Consider the following 21,769-nt stretch of genomic DNA (forward strand, 5'->3'; position numbering starts at 1 on the left):
TTCAGATGTTGCTTCAATATATCCACATAATTTCCCTGCCACATGATGCCATCTATTTTGCGAAGTGCACCAGTCTCTCCTGCAGCAAAGCACCCCTACAACATGTTGCCACCCTCATAATTTACAGTTGGGATGGTATTCTTCAGCTGGCAAGCCTCCCCCTTTTTCCTCCAAACATTACAATGGTCATTATGGCCAAGCAGTTTTATTTTTGTTTCATCAGACCAGAGGACATTTCTCCAAAAAGTATGATCTTTGTCCCCATGTGCAGTTGCAAAACGTAGTCTGACTTCTTTATGGCGGTTTTGGAGCAGTGGCTTCTTCCATGCTGAGCGGCCTTCAGGTTATGTCAATATGGGCCTCGTTTTACTGTGGATATAGATACTTTTGTACCTGTTTCCGCCAGCATCTTCACAATATCCTTCTAAAGCTATAATTTTCTGGAATTTTCCAAGCTGTTTAAAGGCACAGTCAACTTAGTGTATGTCAACTTCTGACTCACTGGAATTGTGATACAGTGAAGAGAAATAATCTGTAAACAATTGTTGGAAAAATTACTTGTGTCATGTACAAAGTAGAGGTCCTAACAGACTTGCCAAAACTATAGTTTGTTAACAAGAAATGTGTGGAGTGGTTGAAACACTTACGTTTGGAGTCATTAAAGAGAGTTTCTGTAAACATCCGACCAACTCTAAATCAGTGCAACCTGTTGAAGATAGTATGGGGCTAAAGCGTACCATTTTGTCTGATAGGACAAGCTAAAATTTAGCATTCTGTCACATGCAATTAAATGAAAGATGTTAAATTGTCTGAAATGCATTTTGAGCTGGAGAAACCATTTAACTGCTTTTGGTTGCTTGTGTTCAACAGTATGGCTCCCATAACTTAGAAATGCCTCGAGTTTAGTTGAACCGTCTCATCAGAGCCCAAAATATAAGCTTGTTTTACTCCTTGGTTTGTAAACAATGTAATTGTAAACACTGTATAGCCTCAAAACATGGTGAAAACTATAATGTTGTTGAGTCATGGCATCTATAGCCTTGTCTAGGTGTCTAGGAATTTGAGTGGGTACATTCCTCCATCCTTCAGCTGTTTACCAAAACAGCTTTGTTGCAGGGTGGGCACTTCTACTGCAGGTTGCCCCTTTAAGTCTAAAATAGAAAGTGGTATTTCTACATTTCTTAGTATATTAACACAATATAGTTAAGGTTGAACTCCTATTTTAAAGGGATAGGAAGTTTTGGCTGTGCATTTGGCCAATGATAAGTGTTCCACATTTAACCCACCCACTTGTGAAAATCTAAATATCAAGTCGTTTTTTGGTTTATTTGCAAACAACACAAAAAGGGGGAAAAAAGCTATTTCAATTTTTATTCAGAAAACAATTGGCCAAAATGTACAAGGACCTCTACGCTTGATGGTTCCGGGTGGAGTGGATTGATCCGTTTCCCATTTGTCAGATTTTTTTCTCCATGTATTTTGGGTACAACCAGTAGCTTAAATGGTTGCATGTAGCTTGACTCCCCTCCTGAAAAAAATTAAAAATAACTTGAAATCGCGCTTATGGTTAATGGCCTACTGAGTACTTAGAACATATCAACCATGTCCTTCAAGTACAACATGAAGTGTGTAGGCTGCACCAGGGCTGCGTTGCAAACACGTCCAAGACACACCCTCCTCCACTTACCCTCGCCTTATGCCCTTGGGGGGAAGCCAAGCAAGGGAAGTAGGCAACCTAAGACCCTCAGCCCTCCTGCTGAGTTTGCGTGTACAACTCTGTTCACTCCGGGGCCTGAATCGCCCCATAATTCAATTTGTGAGGATTGTACAGCTGCTAAGAAAAGTCAGCCAAAACTTTAAATCAACATCAATATGGAGAAGTCGACATACAAGTGTAAATAAAAACAGATGTAAATAAGTTAGAAAATGTTAATGCACGAAGGCAAACGCATATCATACAATTGTTTGGTTAGCTTTTGGAAACGTTAGCTAGCACATACACAAATTTTCAATGTACCTGATATCGTCATATGGATAGCATTCGATGTCTGCGGATGAGTTGTCTTCTAGCCAAGATATGAAATCCTATATATATATACACACCGGTAGGTGTGTGCATATAAAGCACACACCTACCGGTGGTTCCATGATGACTGAAAACAACCATGGGACGAATGAGTGACATTTCTGGGCAAGGGCGGTCCATTTAAAATGAATTATTTCTTCCTTTGCCCTGTAAGTGTCAACTCATCATAGGTCATAATCCCGATGTCTACTTAATTTCAGGGTGTCTCTTTTACGTGTTTGGAATGCAGCCGACAGTCATTCAGTGCTGATCAAAGTGTCTGCGGAGCACCGAGCTACGTAAAAAGAAATCTCGCACATGCGCAGGAATAAAAAAAATTGCCACCGCAAATCGAGTTAGTGGAGAAAAAAATATCTGAATTGTACTGCATGTGTAAAGCCACTGTGGTAAAGTCTCCAAATTTCAACAGAATTCCATTATGTATCCTGAAATATTTATCAACCTAGGCCAGGGGTTCTCCAGACATTTACCCATTCATTTTACACTAAATTAAATATTGATTTTATTATACCTACACATGTTGGGGTAACATTTTTATTACTATTTGTCTTTCCTATGCAACCACGGTAACAATCCTATTTTGCCATCAATATGCAAATATAGCCTTTGCCCGTCTCACAAGCCTACAGCACTGGTAGTCATTGCCTAGCATCTTTTTTATTTATTTTTTTTTCTTTATTTAACTAGGCAAGTCAGTTAAGAACCTATTCTTATTTTCAATGACGGCTAGGAACAGTGGGTTAACTGCCTGTTCAGGGGCAGAACGACAGATTTGTACCTTGTCAGCTCGGGGATTTGAACTTGCAACCTTCCGGTTACTAGCTCTAACCACTAGGCTACCCTGCCACCCCATATTGGCAGCTTGCTCAGGGTTCCTCGCCCAGGGGGTCCTTTCCATTTAAGTTTGAGAACTCCTGATCTAGGCCTATCCATCTACCAATTTTATTCTTATTATACTCCTCCACAATATCTTGAAGTTGACTCAAAACATGTTTTAGGAGGGTGAAAATAATTTTATTAGAAATTGGTATTACAAAAAAGCATTAAATACATATTAACATGAGTACATTTACATGCACAATAATTTGATATTAAAGGGATTATGACAGTAGGCAATGTAGAAACATTACTCTGCTCATCTTAAAAATAGCTTCAGGTCAAAATTGAAGTAAGCTTACACCAATAAAACACCTGCTGTTCAGAGCAATCTTCAGAATTATTAGGACTTGTAAACAATTTCATTGACATTCCAGCAATGCATCCGATTTGTGCATGTGCCAGCACCAGTAGCGCAACCCTTCCTCTATAATGCGCGAGTGAAGTGAGTTCGGAAAAACATTCAATCTTCGAAATAGTTTTCACATACACACTTTATACTGTATGACCGAACTCGGGCTTCACAAAAAACATGGTTACTGTGGTTACCCGATTTCAGATGTGTCAATCTACACAGGATTATTAGGGAAATCGTTCCTGCAAAGCATGTAGGCCTAAACGTTTTAAAACAAACTATATTAAATCTAGCTATCCACAATAATCGTAGTATTGGGTGCATGTAACCGTGCTCAATAATTGTGAGTTACGTTTCTAGACTCTTGGAACTGCTCAGTAACCATTGCCTCTTAGGCTATTTATTTTGAAAGGTCTGTGTCCAGGTTAACTGTAAACACACATTTTACCTCTGCGCCGACATGTGTTGTACTGTTAATCTCTGTGATGGATTTACCATTGATGACCATACAGAACCTTGAGCAACTTCATGAAGCCCGTTCCTGTCGGAGAGGTCATCGTTATGGCGCACCTTTGTGACCTCATCAGCCTCGTCCTCGGATGACTCCTGAGTAAGGTCCACAGTGACGACTTCCTTTGACACGGCTCTGGTGGTTGCAGTCACACTACTAGCACTATAGGCCTCTGTTGGAGAGAGATGGAGAGAGATGAGGGTGAAAGCACCGCTTACCCACGCCCGTATTCTGAATTGAGATCCAATCGCTAACTCAAATTTCCTCCTAAGTGTCCCTTTGACATCAGTGACTGATTGATGCGAAACAGAGCTGAGACAGCTATTATCTCAACTCTGAATCTGTGGTCTCAGTTCATAGTCTCACCCATCTTCTCCAATGGTGCCGATGGATGTGTTGTCCTGCTCACGCCATCTATAACAAACCTCCAAGAGCCGTCAGCCAGGTATTCTACCTCTGTATTGTCCTGAAAGCCCTCCAACGCCAGGATCACCGTCAGTAGCCTGCATATACAGTTGAGAATGACACAAATTCAGTGTCTAGATATTTTTGTCAGATGTTACTATGGAATACTGAAGTATAATTACAAGCATTTCATAAGTGTCAAAGGCTTTTATTGACAATTACATGAAGTTGATGCAAAGAGTCAATATTTTCAGTGTTGACACTTCTTTTTCAAGACCTCTGCAATCTGCCCTGGCATGCTGTCAATTAACTTCTGGGCCACATCCTTGACTGATGCCAGCCCATTCCTGCATAATCAATGCTTGGAGTTTGTCCGAGTTTGTGGGGTTTTGTTTGTCCACCCGGCTCTTGAGGATTGACCACAAGTTCTCAATGGGTTTAAGGTCTGGGAATTTTCCTGGCCATGGACCCAAATAATCTGTGTTTTGTTCCCCGAGCCACTTAGTTATCACTTTTGCCTTATGGCAAGGTGCTCCAGCTTACTGGAAAAGGCATTGTTCGTCACCAAACGATTCCTGGATGGTTGGGAGAAGTTGCTCTCAGAGGATGTGTTGGTACCAATCTTTATTCATGGCTGTGTTCTTAGGTAAAATTGTGAATGAGCCCACTCCCTTGGCTGAGAAGCAACCCCACAAATGAATGGTCTCAGGATGCTTTACTGTTGGCATGACACAGGACTGAAGGTAGCGCTCACCTCGTCTTCTCCGGACAAGCTGAGGCAGCAGACTGTGAAATGTAATATTTGTGTCATTCTCAAAACTTTTGGCCACGACTGTACACTAAGTTCATTGTGCCTTTAAACAGCTTGGAAAATGTTTTTAAAAAAATGTAATGACTTTAGAAGCCTCTGATAGGATAATTGACGTAAATTGGAGGTGCACCTGTAGATCTATTTCTAGTCCTACCTTCAAACTCACTGCCTCTTTGATTGACATCATGGTAAATCTAAAGAAAATCTGCCAAGACCTCAAATAAAATTGTAGACCTTCCCAAGTCTGGTTCATCCTTGGGATAAATTTCCAAACACCTGAAGGTACCACGTACATCAGTACAAACAATAGTACGCAAGTATAAACACCATGGGACCACGCAGCCGCCATACCGCTCAGGAAGGAGACGCGTTCTGTCTCCTATAAATAAACCAACTTTTGTGCGAAAAGTGCAAATCAATAGGGACAAAGACCGTACTTTTTGGAGAAATGTCCTCTCATCTTATGAAACAAAAATAGAACTGTTTGGCCAAAATGACCATCATAAGGTCTGGAGGAAAAAGGGGGAGGCTTGCAAGCCGAATAATACCATCCCAATCGTGAAGCACGGGGGTGGCAACATTATGTTGTAGGGGTGCTTTGTTGCAGGAGGGACTGGTGCACTTCACAAAATAGATGACATCATGAGGAAGGAAAATGACGTGGATAAATTGAAGCAACATCTTAAGACATCAGTCAGGAAGATAAAGCTTGGTCGCAAATGGGTCTTCCAAATGGACAATGACCCCAAGCATACTTCCAAAGTTGTGGCAAAATGGCTTAAGGACAACAAAGTCAAGGTATTGGAGTGGCCATCACAAAGCCCTGACCTCAAATCCTACAGAAAATGTGTGGCCAGAACTGAAAAAGTGTGCGTGAGCAAGGAGGCCTACAAACCTGACCCAGTTTCACCAGCTCTGTCAGGAGGAATGGGCCAAAATTCACAACTTATTGTGGGAAGCTTGTGGAAGGCTACCCGAAACGTTTGACCCAAGTTAAACAATTTAAATGCAATTCTACCAAATACTAATTGAGTGTATGTATATGTGTGACCTACTTGGGAATGTGATGAAAGAAATATACTCGTTCACACGAGTATCTACAGGCCATTATAATACAGTGTACCACAACTGGTGGCGGATTTACATCCTACAATTTGACAGATTTCTACATTTTAGGCTCAAAAGAAGCATGTTTTCCGTGACCGTGGGATAGGCAACTATAGATGTCACTTTTTGTATGAAAGGGAGGGAGATGCAGAATAGAGGTGGGGCTGGGATTTGTATTTAAACTGGAGTGGTGTATACCACTATGTGCATCCTTAAAAATTGTGGGTTCATGGTAGGCCCATCAAATCATTTAATTTAACATGGAAACCAACAAGTGCCATGGACCCATGGAAAATTGGCATTGCATTGAGTTTAGTTAATCATATCCAATAATTGACTGTCCGTGGGTACAGCTAGTGAGAGGCACATACAGTTTACTTTGTTCTGTCAATACAATAATAATGCTATGATAATGAAACCACAGATTACATCAATCACCAGAGACCAGATAGTCATACAGAGATGCCAAAGGGCAGGGTGCCGGTATTTAAATATATGATACACAATTACCCATCGATAGTTAGCTGGCTGTACGGAACTAGCTCGTGACACACTGGGCAGGTCCAGGTGGGCCTCTTCTCATTCATCTGCAGGTAGAACGTCCCGTCGAAGCATTGGAGGTGGCTGCACTTACGCCCCCTGCAGGGCACTGACAGACGCATCTTCCCCAGCTTGTAGACAGAGGAGAACAGAGGTGTATTCATTCCACCAAACAGTTGCAAAACAAAAACAAAAGTTTCTATTGGACAAATGTAGGTAGGTTTTGTTTGCTTCTGTTTAAGAAACGTTTTGCAACAGAATCGGCGGAATGAATACACCCCTGGGCAGAACTTTGTGGAACGTTCAGATAGAAATATGGTGTGTAGAACACACCTCTGACAGTACAAGAAGCAGCCATGTCAGCTCTATTCATGACACTTCTATCTGCAGTGTTCCACAACTTTTGCCTATAGAACGTGGCTCATGGTTGAAGATGACCCTGAACACCGACGTACTGCACGATCAAACAACCCCAAACCAAACACCAATCTACTGCAGGATCAGATTATCCCAACCCCAATCTACTGCAGGATCAGATTATCCCAACCCCAATCTACTGCAGGATCAGATTATCCCAACCCACTGCAGGATCAGATTATCCCAACCCACTGCAGGATCAGATTATCCCAACCCACTGCAGGATCAGATTATCCCAACCCACTGCAGGATCAGATTATCCCAACCCACTGCAGGATCAGATTATCCCAACCCACTGCAGGATCAGATTATCCCAACCCACTGCAGGATCAGATTATCCCAACCCACTGCAGGATCAGATTATCCCAACCCACTGCAGGATCAGATTATCCCAACCCACTGCAGGATCAGATTATCCCAACCCACTGCAGGATCAGATTATCCCAACCCACTGCAGGATCAGATTATCCCAACCCACTGCAGGATCAGATTATCCCAACCCACTGCAGGATCAGATTATCCCAACCCACTGCAGGATCAGATTATCCCAACCCACTGCAGGATCAGATTATCCCAACCCACTGCAGGATCAGATTATCCCAACCCACTGCAGGATCAGATTATCCCAACCCACTGCAGGATCAGATTATCCCAACCCACTGCAGGATCAGATTATCCCAACCCACTGCAGGATCAGATTATCCCAACCCACTGCAGGATCAGATTATCCCAACCCACTGCAGGATCAGATTATCCCAACCCACTGCAGGATCAGATTATCCCAACCCACTGCAGGATCAGATTATCCCAACCCACTGCAGGATCAGATTATCCCAACCCACTGCAGGATCAGATTATCCCAACCCACTGCAGGATCAGATTATCCCAACCCACTGCAGGATCAGATTATCCCAACCCACTGCAGGATCAGATTATCCCAACCCACTGCAGGATCAGATTATCCCAACCCACTGCAGGATCAGATTATCCCAACCCACTGCAGGATCAGATTATCCCAACCCACTGCAGGATCAGATTATCCCAACCCACTGCAGGATCAGATTATCCCAACCCACTGCAGGATCAGATTATCCAACCCACTGCAGGATCAGATTATCCAACCCACTGCAGGATCAGATTATCCAACCCACTGCAGGATCAGATTATCCAACCCACTGCAGGATCAGATTATCCAACCCACTGCAGGATCAGATTATCCAACCCACTGCAGGATCAGATTATCCAACCCACTGCAGGATCAGATTATCCAACCCACTGCAGGATCAGATTATCCAACCCCAAAACCAATCTACTGCAGGATCAGATTATCCAACCCTAAAACCAATGTACTGCAGGATCAGATGATCCAACCCCAAACCTAACCATGACCATTAGATCAGTGTTTCGTAATTCTATTCCTAGGTACCCAAAGGGGTGCACATGTTTGTTTTTGCCCTAGCACTACACACCTGATTCCACTAATCAAAGGCTTGATGATAAATTGATTAGTGAATCAGGGCAAAAAAGATTGATACATTTAATGCATTAAATGGATTGGGCAGTCATAATCAACTTCCTGTCAGTCAGTTCAATTTCTATTTCAGTCTGCTGAAAGAATTGTTGCCCTTTGCAGCTGAGGGATAAGTGGCAAACTCTTACCGGACATATAAGGGACACCTGTAGTCCTGTTGTGGTCACCTCACATTCTGGGTCGAAACGCAGCTTCTCTTGGACTACAAATACCAGAGAACATCAACTCAAACTGGGTGCTAATACACAATACGTCAGTGGTCTTTTTGCACTGTATTTGTGTGCAATAAAGGCAAAAATAGTGTGTGTGCTTCTGTGTGTGTTGCCATACTCACTGCGCTGTCTGCAGAATGTCAGACTCTCCACTGATTGGCTCTTCAGTTGACTGAGGAGGTCTGAGGGGGACAGCACCTTCACCAGGTACACAGCCACAGAGTACCTCTACATAAACACACACACGCTAGATCTTACCTAGGGCAATTCAAGACAACACTCCTTATGCATAGAATACAGAATTGAAAACAAAATCATTAAAATAATGAAAAGTAAAGAAGGAAGACTACTTACTTTGCTACATCTCTTCCACCAGACACATAAACGAAATGAGGGGAGAAGGCTGAGAGAAACCGTTGGGGTTATGTTGATGGGTGTACAGTGTCTGTGAATTTCCTGTCCCAGCGCATCGGAAGGAGAATGAAGAATGATTGGTGAAGAGACAACATTCTCAGTTTAACATTTAACAGCTTTTGGTGCTTACCGGTAAGGGTATGTGTTTCTGATTAACTTTGATGGACAGGCATGGTGGGTATTGATCCTCCTTGTACCCAAGACTCTCTGTGAAGCAGAATCTGAAAGAGGTCAGAGATCAGTCAGCCAGCCTTTGGCATAACGGACAGAAGTGGCGACATCATCAGAACTGATGAGCAGGTACTTAAGCTCTTGGTTAGTGGTTAGAGAATGTCGTACTCCAGTTCTTTCTAGTGATGACCGGCAGGCTCCTACAGGCTCCATCCTACTCACCTGAGAACCACCTGGACACTCGGAACACCTGGTTGCAGCTCCCTGTGGATACATACACAGATCTCAGAATGAGTGTGCTGGTAGTAGTTTTGTAAACATAAACAATATTAAGGTGAGTTTGAATTCTGTGGGTGCATTCATAAATTCCCTCTGGCTATCTACTCTCGTTTGAGTGTGCCAGAGCACAGGATAACAGATTAATTTACGAACACTCTATACTCGTTGAATATTGCCGTGTCAGTAAACTTTGGCAAAAAAGCGTAATTAAATTGTGGCCAGCAGCACAATTACAGTCACCAACGCTCTGGATAACCTGAAAACAGCCTAACCAGCTCTGCTAGGGTGAGAAAAATGGTCAGAGTCAGATGTTCTCGCATTTGTGTCTGGAAGAAGCAAGCAAGCAAGCCAACTTTATTCAGGTAGCTTGGGCGCCGTTGTCAGAATGCTTGAATCAACCCTACTCCTCGGCCAGAGTGTCCAGTGTGCTCTCTGAACACTCAGAAAGCAAAACGCTCTGAATTTATGAACAGACAATCTGACAAAGCTCTGAATTTACGAATGTCCAGAGCGCACGGAGAGCACCGTGGCACTCCAGAGTGAATTTACAAACGCACCCTGTGTAGTAAGAAAATGTGCTGACTTGCAGTTTCTGTTCTGCTCCACTTGCTTTGGCGTTAGCATGAGGTTGAACTCCTGGTTTTGCATTTCGGAAAAGAAAGAGCCCACTGGATGGACACACAGGGAGAATCTCAATTGCATACTCCTCGCCTCCATCGCAAAACCCATTGCATGTGAAAAAGTCAGACGTCCCTTCCCTCTGACTTTCTCAAAACCCATTGGCGAAGGCGAGGAGAGATGAGGCGAGGAGTATGCAATTTAGATTCTCCCACAGACAACATCAGTGGGAGAAGAGAAACTGTCATGTCAAACAATCACAAACCTCAATCCAGCCCCAAGATTAAATGATAAATATTCAAGTTTTACTAAGGAAACGATAAGGTCAACCTACCCAGTTGTGTGGGGGGTAGGACTGTCCCCAGGGCTTGGTAGAAGGGAAGGGGTACCATCTGGAACAATCTAGCGTTGTGTGTCAGATTGCTTGTGTGCGGTGTAGGGTTGTGCATCAGACTGTTTATGTGCTGTGTGGGGTTGTGTGTCAGATTGTTTGTGTGCTGTGTGGGGTTGTGTGATGTCTCCACCACTGGTGCCATGGTCTGCTCCTCCTGGTGGCTTACTGGAGTCGTCTAGTTGGCATGAAATTTTCAGAAAACATCAAATCAATACACTGCCTGCAACACAATTTTGAGACAGGCAGACTACAAAACAGCAGTATTCCCATTTCTTCCAAGGTGAGAGAAAAACAGGACTTCCTGATCTATATTGGGGGAAAATTCCATGTCTGACTCACCTGGATGCTGCCAGGAACTATCTGGTCGGAGTAGCGTTCCTGGTAGAGCTGACGCACGACTGTGAGCAGGTGGGGATTGCACTGGGTCTGTATAACCCCCACAGCCCTCACCAGCAGATTGGACTTCAGCCCACACTTGGTCTGTCCCATGGCAGCCATTAGAGAACGTAATTCTGTGACACGGAGATGCGCCAACAACCTCTACAGGAGAGACAGAGGCACTAAATGAAACTGATTCTACTGATCACAAGGTGACTCTTAAACAAACACTGCAGAACAGAGCACCAAATTGTATTCTATTAATGTCAGTATCACTGCAAGGTGTGTTTGTTGACTTGTTGTCAATCAAGCAGCCAAATGCCTTGTTCAAAATAACTTATAACTCAGAAACACCAACTTCTGAGTGTTCAAGACAGCTTTGGGAACACAAAAAAAAATTTAAATTAAGAGCTTCGACTGGGAAAAATCGTTTAACGGTAATCAAACTCGGAATTCCAAGTGGGAAACTCAGGCCACATTCACGTGGTAGTCAGAACTAGGAAACTCTGAAATGTGACTTGCTAACTCCGCTTCGTATGAATCTAAATCATTTCCATGTGTTTCCACAACCGTAGTCTGATTAATCAGGCTGTAATACACAATTCATTGATATATGCAGCCTGAAAATCCCAAAATCGTGTAAATGTTTCTTACAAGTCAGAATGTTGAAAACAATTACATTTAAAATGTACTCTACATGTCTGTGGGGTTTGTCTTTCTGCTGCTCTAAATTTAAGACTATGTAGGCATTTGGTTATGTTCGGCTGAGAACTCATTTTACATTCGATATTCGGATTTCATTTTTTATAAATTAGGTGTGGATTGTTCTCCATCCTCTCTTGATTCAGAATATACTATGTCCATTATCTAGGCATGCTTGGTTCAATAGAAATTGACGAAAGAACCAAATATGCAGTATAAAACTAATTTTACCTTGTTACCTAACCATATACCTACATGCTCTAAAAAGTCTGGTCAACAATACTTTCCTGTGGATATTTAATCAGTAGAAGGACAAACCGCACAGACAACCTGTATAGTAAGTTTAAATGTAATTTAAACATTCTGGCTTGTAAGGAACATTTACACAATTTTGCACACGTCTCAGGCTGTATATACCAATTAAGTGTATTACAGCCTGATTAATCAGACTACCATGAGCGCTGCTTGTTTATCTAGAGAATTTATTGACCGAATGCCAAATGTTACTTACAATTGCTTCTGCTATGTCCCCAGCCATCTGAAATTACTTTAAGATTAGAAGAGTGACACCGACATATCAGAAAAATTAACGGTAAATTAACACATCAGGTGCACTTGATTGATTGGCTCGCCATGTGTGTCAAGGTCCGTCGAGATGTTGGTTGTGTTCCCCTGCTCAGAAGTTGCTTGCATCAACCATCCAGGCGTTGTAAGATCTGGCAGAAGTCAGCAACGCCTGGGCAGAACAACGTGCCCGAGTCATCGCGTTGTGGGCTGCATTCTGCTGCAGAAGTTGCATGCATCAACCATGATGTGCAGTTGACTTGAGAGCCATGATTCGTTTTTCAGAGTGACTCGTTTATTTTAGTCGTTCGTTTGACCTGCTGGCATACAATGGATGAAGCACGAGTTTCCGACTTGTAATTCCGAGTTGGATGACCGTTAAAAACGATTTTTCAAGTCGAGCTCGTTTTTTCACCTAGTTCACAGTTGTGTTGAACGCACTGAATTCGGGGTCGGAGATGTCCAATACCGCGCTCTCCGACTTCCGTCACCAGAGCGTTCAAGAAATCTGAGAAGTCCGGAAAAAACGAGCTGCGACTGAGAAATCGTTTTGAACGGTCATCCAACTCGTAATTCCAGCTCGGGAATTTAGGCCTCTTTCTAGTGCTCCGACTGTCCGACCTGACGATCACTGACGTCATGATTTGACCTCGTATTTGTCAGAGTTCCCAGTTGTCTTGAAAGCACCACTAGTTCCGAGTTGTGAATATGAATATATATATGAATGAATATATATGAATATGAATGCCTATATTTTGAAATAATTATAGGCATGACTAATCTACTTCACTATGTATTGCCAACCCAACGGTTGCTGCATCGAATCCCCGAGCTGACAAGGTAAACATTTGTCGTTTTTAAATGTAATCTATATTTTAACTAGGCAAGTCAGTTAAGAACTAATTATTATTTACATTGACCGTCTGCCGTCAAGGCAGTTAACCCACTGTTCCCCGGTAGGCCGTCATTGTAAATAATAATTTGTTCTTTAACTGACTTGCCTAGTCAATTAAAGGTTACGTTTAAAAAATGTAATGTTAGACTGGTCAGAAAATTTGGAATATACATATTATATATAGGCTAATATAAATGTTCTGCATACACGTTAGATTTTATGTTAGGCCCTATTAAAATAGTTAAGCTTACGTAATCAAAATAAGCATATTTTTATTTAATCATCAAGCCATTGGTGCTTGCAAAATTAAAATGAAATGGTTGATTGGATCTGTAATCTCATGTCATTTCAATGTTGGAAATGTCAATGTACATGTCAATGTACACTCTGTGATTATATTAATGACTGTTCAGAATAACATATTCATGTTAAAAATGAAAAGCTTTGCTCCTTTCAGCAGCGGGTCGTTAGAAACCACTAGATGGCGCCAGGTCATTATAAACGAAGTGGCTGATTGCGCCGTAACGATTTCCATCATACACAATCTCTATAAACCATTCCATTAACCTATATTTTTGTCCACTACCCTCAGTAGACTACAGAAGACAAGGAACTTCTCATCACATTGAAAAATATTTTTATAATTTTTATATCAGTGCCTTTGGAAAGTATTCAGACCCCTTGACTTTTTCAACATTTTGTTAAGTTACAGCCTTATTATAAAGTGGATTAAATAAATACAAAACATCAGCAATCTCAACACATTTGGAAAGGCTACACCTGGCTTGTCAGAGCAAAAACCAAGCTATGAGGTCGAAGGTATTGTCCATTGAGTTCCAAGACAGGATTGTGTCGAGGCACAGTTCTTGGGAAAGGTACAAAAAATATTGTTTAAAAAAACAGTTTAACATGGCACCGGAGAAGAAGGCTGACGTTTTACGTGTCCCCAACCAATTGTGTATTTTTTTGTTAGTTTCTCTGCGTTGTTTGTAACAATGTTTTAAACTTATTTGTACATAATGTTGCCGCTACCATCTCTTATGACCGAAAATAACTTGTGGACATCAGGACTGCGATTACTCACCACGGACTGGCAGAATCCTTTTTTCCCTTTAATGAGTCTGACGAGCCGGATGTGAATCATATACTGCTCTCCCGGGAACATACCCAGATCCTTGTGATTTGCGTGAAGAGAAGGCGGAGAAAAAGGGTCCGGAGGGCAGGCTGCCTTCTGAGAATTCGTAGGCGATCGAATAAACCCCCACTTCCTTCCATTCTGCTAGCAAACGTGCAATCTTTGAAAAATAAAATAGATGATCTACGCAGAAGATTATACTACCACCGGGACATTCAAAACTGTAAAATCTTATGCTTTACTGAGTCGTGGCTGAATGACGACATTATCAACATACAGCTGGCTGGTTATACGCTGTACTGGCAGGATAGAACAGTGGTGTCTGGTAAGGCAAGGGTTGACGGACTGTGTTTTTGTAAATAACAGCTGGTGCGCGATATCTAAGGAAGTTTGAAGCTATTGCTCACCTGAGGTAGAGTATCTCAAGATAAGCTGTAGACCACACTATCCACCAAGAGAGTTTTCATCTGTATTTTTTGTAGCTGTTTACATACCACCACAGACAGAGTCTGTCACTAAGACCACATTGAATGAGCTGTATTCTGCCATAAGCAAACAGGAAAATGCTCACCCAGAGGCGACGCTCCTAGTAGCCCATGGACTTTAATGCAGGGAAACTTAAATCCGTTTTACAAAATTTCTATCAGCATGTTAAATGTGCAACCAGGGAGAAAAAACTCTTGACCACCTTTACTCCACACACAGAGATGCATACAAAGCTCTCCCTCGCCCTCCATTTGGCAAATCTGACCATAATTGTAGCCTCCTGATTCCTGCTTCAAGGCAAAAAATTAAAGCAGGAAGCACCAGTGATTCAATCAACAAAAGAGTGGTCAGATGAAGCAGATGCTAAGCTACAGGACTGTTTCGCTAGCACAGACTGGAATATGTTCCGGGATTCTTCCGATGGCATTGAGGAGTACACCACATCAGTTATTGGCTTCATCAATAAGTGCATCGACGTCGTCGTCCCCACAGTGACTGTACGCACATACCCCAACCAGAAGCCATAGATTACAAGCAACATCCGCACTGAGCTAAAGGCTAGAGCTGCCGCTTTCAAGGAGTGGGACTCTAACCCGGAAGCGTATAAGAAATTCTGCTATGCCCAGGACTAAGATCGAATTGTACTACGCTGGCTCTGACACTAGTTGGATGTGGCAGGGCTTGCAAACCATTACAGACTACAAAGGGAAGCACAGCCGAGAGCTGCCCAGTGACACAAGCCTACCAGACAAGCTAAACTACTTCTATGCTTGCTTCGAGGCAAATAACACTGAAACATGCATGAGAGCACCAGCTGTTCCGGAAGACTGTGTGATCACGCTCTCCGCAGCCGATGTGAGTAAGGCCTTAAAACAGGTCAACATTCACAAAGCTGCAGGGCCAGACGGATTACCAACTGACAAGTGTCTTCACAACATTTTCAACCTCTCCCTGTCTGAGTCTGTAATACCAACATGTTTTCAGCAGACCACCATAGTCCCTGTGCCCTAGAACACAAAGGTAACCTGCCTAAATGACTACCGACCCGTAGCACTCACGTGTGTTGCCATGAAGTGCTTTGAAAGGCTTGTCATGGGTCACATCAACACCATTATCCCAGAAACACAAGACCCACTCCAATTTGCATACCGCCCCAACAGATCCACAGATGGTGCCATCTCTATTGCACTCCACACTGCCCTATCACACCTGGACAAAAGGAACACCTATGTGAGAATGCTATTCATTGACTACAGCTCAGCGTTCAATGCCATATTGCCCTTAAAGCTCATCACTAAGCTAAGGACGCGGGGACTAAACACTTCCCTCTACAACTGGTAGAGGAGCAGGTTGAGAGTTTCAAGTTCCTTGGTGTCCACATCACCAACAAACTAACATGGTCAAAGCACACCTTGACAGTCGTGAAGAGGGCACGACAAAACATATCAGGAGACTGAAAAGATTTGGCATGGGTCCTCAGACCCTCAAAAGGTTCTACAGCTGCACCATTGAGAGCATCCCGAATGGTTGCATCTCTGCCTGGTGTGGCAACTGCTCGGCCCCTGACCGCAAGACACTGCAGAGGGTAGTGCGAATGGCCCAGTGCATTACTGAGGCCAAGCTTCCTGCCATCCAGGACTTCTATAACAGGCAATGTAGGAGGAAGGCCCTAAGAATTGTCAGACTCCAGGCACCCTAGTCATAGACTGTTCTCTTTGCTACCGCACGGCAAGCGGTACCGGAGCGCCCAGTATAGGTCCAAGAGGCTCCTTAACAGCTTCTACCCCAAGCCATAAGACTCCTGAACAGATAATCAAATGGCTACCCAGACCATTTGCTTTGCCCCCCCCCTCTTTTTACACCGCTGCTACTCTCTGTTATTATCTATGCATAGTCACTTTAATAACTCTACTTACATGTACATATCAGCTCAACTAACATTGACTCTGTACCGGTACCCCCCTGTATATATTCTCGCTATTGTTATTTTATTGCTGCTCTTTAATTACTTGTTACTTTTATTTCTTATTCTTATCCATGTTTTTTTAAACTGCACTGTTGGTTAGGGGCTCGTAAGTAAGCATTTCACTGTAAGGTCTACACCTGTTGTAATCGGCGCATGTGACTAATAAAATTTGACTTGATTTGAACATGTCTGCAGCATTGAAGTTCCCCAAGAACACAGTGGCCTCATCATTCTTAAATCGAAGAAGTTTGGAATCACCAAGTATCTTCCTATAGCTGGCCGCCCGGCCAAAATGATCAATCAGTCATGGAGGTGACCAAGAACCCGATGGTCACTCTGATAGAGCTCAAGAGTTCCTCTGTGGAGATGGGAGAACCTTCTAGAAGGACAACCAACTCTGCAGCACTCCACCAATCAGACATTTATGGTTGAGCGGCCAGACGGAAGCCACTCCTCTGTAAAATACCCATGACAGCCCGCTTGGAGTTTGCCAAAAGGCACCAAAAGACTCTGAACATGAGAAACAAGATTCTGATGAAACCAAGATTGAACTCTTTGGCCTGAATACCAAGCGTCACATCTGGAGGAAGCCTGTCACCATCCCTACTTCTTCGAAGTAGCAACCCTTTGCCTTGAGGACAGCTTTGCACACTCTTGACATTATCTCAACCAGCTTCATGAGGTAGTCGGGGCGGCAGGGTGGCCTAGTGGCCTAGTGGTTAGAGCGTTGTGAGTTCAAACCCCCAAGCTGACAAGGTACAAATCTGTTGTTCTGCCCCTGAACAGGCAGTTAACCCACTGTTCCCAGGCCGTTATTGAAAATAAAAATGTGTTCTTAACTGACTTGCCTGGTAAAATAAAGGTAAAAAATAATAATGATAAAAAAAATGTTTTTAAGTAACCTGGAATGCATTTAAATTAACAGGCCTTGTTAATTTGTAGAATTTCTTTCCTTAATGCGTTTGAGCCAATTAGTTGTGTCGTGTCTTTGGCTATGCCGGATTAAGTGATATGAGATGCTATTCTATCAAATAATTTCTCCATAATTAATAATACCTGATTGAGCTAATCATGTAAATGTAATTAACTAGAGAGTCGGGCACCACAAAGTAATATTTATAGAGCTGTTATCTTCCGAATTGTCACGTTCTGACCATCGTTCGTGTGTGTTTTCCTTGTTTTAGTGTTGGTCAGGACGTGAGCTGGGTGGGCATTCTATGTTGTGTGTCAGGTTTGTCTATTTCTATGTTTGGCCTGATATGGTTCTCAATCAGAGGCAGGTGTTAGTCATTGTCTCTGATTGGGAACCATATTTAGGTAGCCTGATTTGTGTTGGGTTTTGTGGGTGATTGTTCCTGTCTCTGTGTTTGTTGCACCAGATAGGGCTGTTTCGGTTTTTTCACATTTCTTGTTTTGTAGATTGTTCATTGTTCATCTTTATTAAAGATGTTTACAAGTAACCACGCTGCGTTTTGGTCCGCCTCTCTTTTCCCAGAAGAAAACCATTACACGAATAAACTCTTAAAGACCTAGTAATATTTTACATCAATAGCAGTCAATATTAATCGTCATCTTAATTCAGTCTCATCTGAAAGTTGTAAATTCTTGGTTATCTGCACAAACCCTGGCTAACAAGTTGAATCAGCAATTCAAAATTGGGTTTAATTATTTATTTACTAATTACCTAACTAATCACACAGAATTACACATACACATATTTAAATCATAACTTGTTTACAAATTACGTCATAAAGGAAAACGTCCCTAGCGGGCGGAACAGATATGACAGCTTGTTACACAAAAGAAAAGGGCTGGGTTTGAGTGAAAGAGCGGGAAGACTGAGGAACAAAGGGCGAAGCTGTGCTATCGTAAATACCGTATCTTATGCATTCTAAATTACCGCCCATTTGGAAAAGGAAAATGCAATAAATATTTACTTTGAGCTGCGCTTCAGTAGGTTGGTGGTAGATGGAAGGCCGTGTTGTCCAACAGATTCCTTGGTCCTTTGAAGAATGTCTCTGCTGGTAAATTGAATACGTTGTAGTAACGTCATTGTGTGGTAGACGGGATACTCTGACTGTTCCTTCCTAACCCTCGTTTGCATCTGCTGTTGCTAACTCAACGGCTAGGAGGTATCACTTCTGTAGTGAATAAGAGTTCAAAGTTCATACCATTCGCAACCAAAGCTCACGCTGATGTTGGCTTCGTTCTGTAGTTATTATCTGAACCATTCTGACATCGGACCGTCGTCCTCGGAACAGGAGGTTATGTTGTCATCAAGGGCTTTAATAGGAAGGTTAAAGGAGGGCGTGTTTGAAAAGTTTTATAGCCCATGTTCCTTTACAGGGGCGGACCACTGATTGAGCAGAGCCCTATCTTATGAAAACCCAAATCTCACATTTAAATTTGTTTTTTTTTACCCCCTAATTTTGTGGTATCCAATTGTTTAGTAGCTACTACCTTGTCTCATCGCTACAACTCCCGTACGGGCTCAGGAGAGACGAAGGTTGAAAGTCATGCGTCCTCCGATACACAACCCAACCAAGCCGCACTGCTTCTTAACACAGCGCCATCCAACCCAGAAGCCAGCCACACCAATGTGTCGGGGGAAACACCATGCACCTGGCAACATTGGTTAGCGCGCACTGCACCCAGTCCGCCACAGGAGTCGCTGGTGCGCGATGAGACAAGGATTTCCCTACCGTCGCCCGACCTCCCGGTCGCGGCCGGTTACGACAGAGCCTGGGCGCGAACCCAGAGTCTCTGGTGGCACAGCTGGTGCAGTACAGCGCCCTTAACCACTGCGCCACCCGGGAGGCCCCAAATCTCACATTTTAGAAGCTAAAATCACATTTCATCCCATCACAAATAATTTCATATTCAAACATTTAAATTGAACAACAATGCCATGTGAATCCGATAACTCTGATGTGTAGACTTTACACTGTAGAGTTTGTCATCTTATCATTGATGAGAATGTCTCAGATGACAACCGAACTGACATCATATTCATTAAGTTCAATTGGTCGGATTACCAGAATATAGTTCATTTCCCCCCACCTTCTGATGTTCCCAGAATCTCTATGTTAACCAAAGGGTTTGCAAATGTAACATCAGTAGGGTAGAGAGAGGAAAAAGGGGGGGAGAGGTATTTATGACTGTCATAAACCTACCCTCAGGCCAACGTCATGACAGTTGTGTTGTGACTGTCACGACCGTCAAATGAAGTATACCAAAGCGCAGCATGGTGAGCGTACATTTTCCTTTTTATTAGGATGATGACGCAGGACAAAAACAACCGTGCTGCTCAAGGACTATGTGCCACAAACAAAGTTAACCCCCCACACTGAAAGGAGGGAAAAGGGCTCCCTAAGTATAGTTCCCAATCAGAGATAACGATAGACAGCTGTCCCTGATTGAGAACCATACCTGGCCAAAACATAGAAATACAAAATCATAGAAAAAACAAAACATAGAATGCCCACCCCAAATCACACCCTGACCAAACCAAATAGAGACATAAAAAGGCTGTCTATGGTCAGGGAGTGACAGTGACAAGGTGATATACAAAAGATAGCCCTATTTGGTAAAAGAGCAAGTCCATGTTATGGCAAGAACAGCTCAAATAAGCCAAGAGAAACAACAGTCCATCATTATTTTAAGTGCAGTCACAAAAACCATCAAGCTCTATGATTAAACTGGCTCTCATGAGGACCGCCACATGAAAGGAAGACCAATAATTACCTCTGCTGCAGAGGATACGTTCATTAGAGTTACCAGCCTCAGAAATTGCAGCCCAAATAAATTCTTCACAGAGTTCAAGCAACAGACACATCTCAACATCGACTGTTCAGAGGAGACTGCGTCAATCAAGCCTTCATGGTCGAATTGCTTCAAAGAAACCACTACTAAATGACACCAATAAGAAGAAGAGACTTGCTTGAGCCAAGAAACACAAGCACAGGACATTAGACTGGTGGCAATCTGTCCTTTGGTCTGATGAGTCCAAATGTTATATTTTTGGTTCCAACCACCGTGTCTTTGTGAGATGCAGACTAGGTGAACAGATGATCTCTGCATGTGTGGTTCCCACGGTAAAGTATGGAAGAGGAGGTGTGATGGTGTGGGGGTGCTTTGCTAGTGACACTGTCAGGGATTTATTTAGAATTCAAAGCAAACTTAACCAGCATTGCTACCATAGCATTCTGCAGTGATACGTCATCCTATCTGGTTTGCCCTTAGTGGGACTATCATTTGTTTTTCAACAGGGCAATGACCCAACATACCTCCTGGCTGTGTAAGGGCTATTTAACCAGCAAGGAGAGTGATGGAGTGCTGCATCAGGTGACCTGCCCTCCACAATCACCCAACATCAACCCAATTGAGATGGTTTGGGATGAGTTGGACCGCAGAGTGAAGTAAAAGCAGCTAAAAAGTGCTCAGCATATGTGGGAACTCCTTCAAGACTGTTGGAAAAGCATTCCAGATTAAGTTGGTTGAGAGAATGCCAAGAGTTTGTTAAGGCAAAGGGTGGCTACTTTGAAGAATAGTTTAACCCTTTTATGTGTTATTTTATAGTTTTGATGTGTTCACTATTATTCTAAAATGTAGAAAATAGTCAAAATAAAGAAAAAGCCTTTAATGAGTGTCCAAACTTTTGACTGGTACTGTACATACATGCGTACACTGAGTGTACAAAACATTGAGAACACCTTCCTAATATTGAGTCTCCCTCAGGATGGATGTCCTTTGGGTGGTGGACCATTCTTGAAACACACAGTAAACTGTTGAGTGTGAAAACCCCAGCAGTGTTGCAGTTCTTGACACAAACCAGTGTGCCTGGCACCTACTACCCTACCCTTTCAAAGGCACTATTTTGTCTTGCCCATTCACCCTCTGAATGGCACACATACACA

The 21,769-nt window shown here is 42.8% G+C and overlaps 1 protein-coding gene across 4 annotated transcripts; it reads right to left on the bottom strand.

Annotated features, from left to right (window-relative positions):
* Positions 1 to 1,357: 1,357 nt before the first annotated feature.
* Positions 1,358 to 12,902, bottom strand: pias4b (protein inhibitor of activated STAT, 4b). Of its 4 annotated transcripts, none has more exons than XM_031810085.1 (13): positions 12,319 to 12,902; positions 11,067 to 11,267; positions 10,668 to 10,902; positions 10,299 to 10,383; positions 9,659 to 9,700; positions 9,396 to 9,486; positions 9,206 to 9,307; positions 8,974 to 9,079; positions 8,768 to 8,841; positions 6,662 to 6,822; positions 4,195 to 4,331; positions 3,833 to 4,000; positions 1,358 to 1,528 (listed from the first exon to the last, which is right to left on the bottom strand). In XM_031810085.1, the coding sequence occupies exons 1-13, from the start codon at positions 12,343 to 12,345 to the stop codon at positions 1,371 to 1,373; spliced, it is 1,587 nt and encodes a 528-aa protein (XP_031665945.1). In that variant the 5' UTR covers positions 12,346 to 12,902; the 3' UTR covers positions 1,358 to 1,370. The 4 variants fall into 4 exon arrangements, with proteins under 4 accessions (XP_031665945.1, XP_020322025.1, XP_020322028.1 ...); XM_020466436.2 differs by having other exon boundaries at positions 3,813 to 4,000; positions 12,319 to 12,898; XM_020466439.2 differs by having other exon boundaries at positions 3,888 to 4,000; positions 12,319 to 12,896.
* Between the last annotated feature and the right edge of the window lie 8,867 nt (positions 12,903 to 21,769).

The sequence above is a fragment of the Oncorhynchus kisutch genome, linkage group LG30 (genome assembly GCF_002021735.2).
Source record: "Oncorhynchus kisutch isolate 150728-3 linkage group LG30, Okis_V2, whole genome shotgun sequence".
Lineage (NCBI taxonomy): Eukaryota > Metazoa > Chordata > Actinopteri > Salmoniformes > Salmonidae > Oncorhynchus > Oncorhynchus kisutch.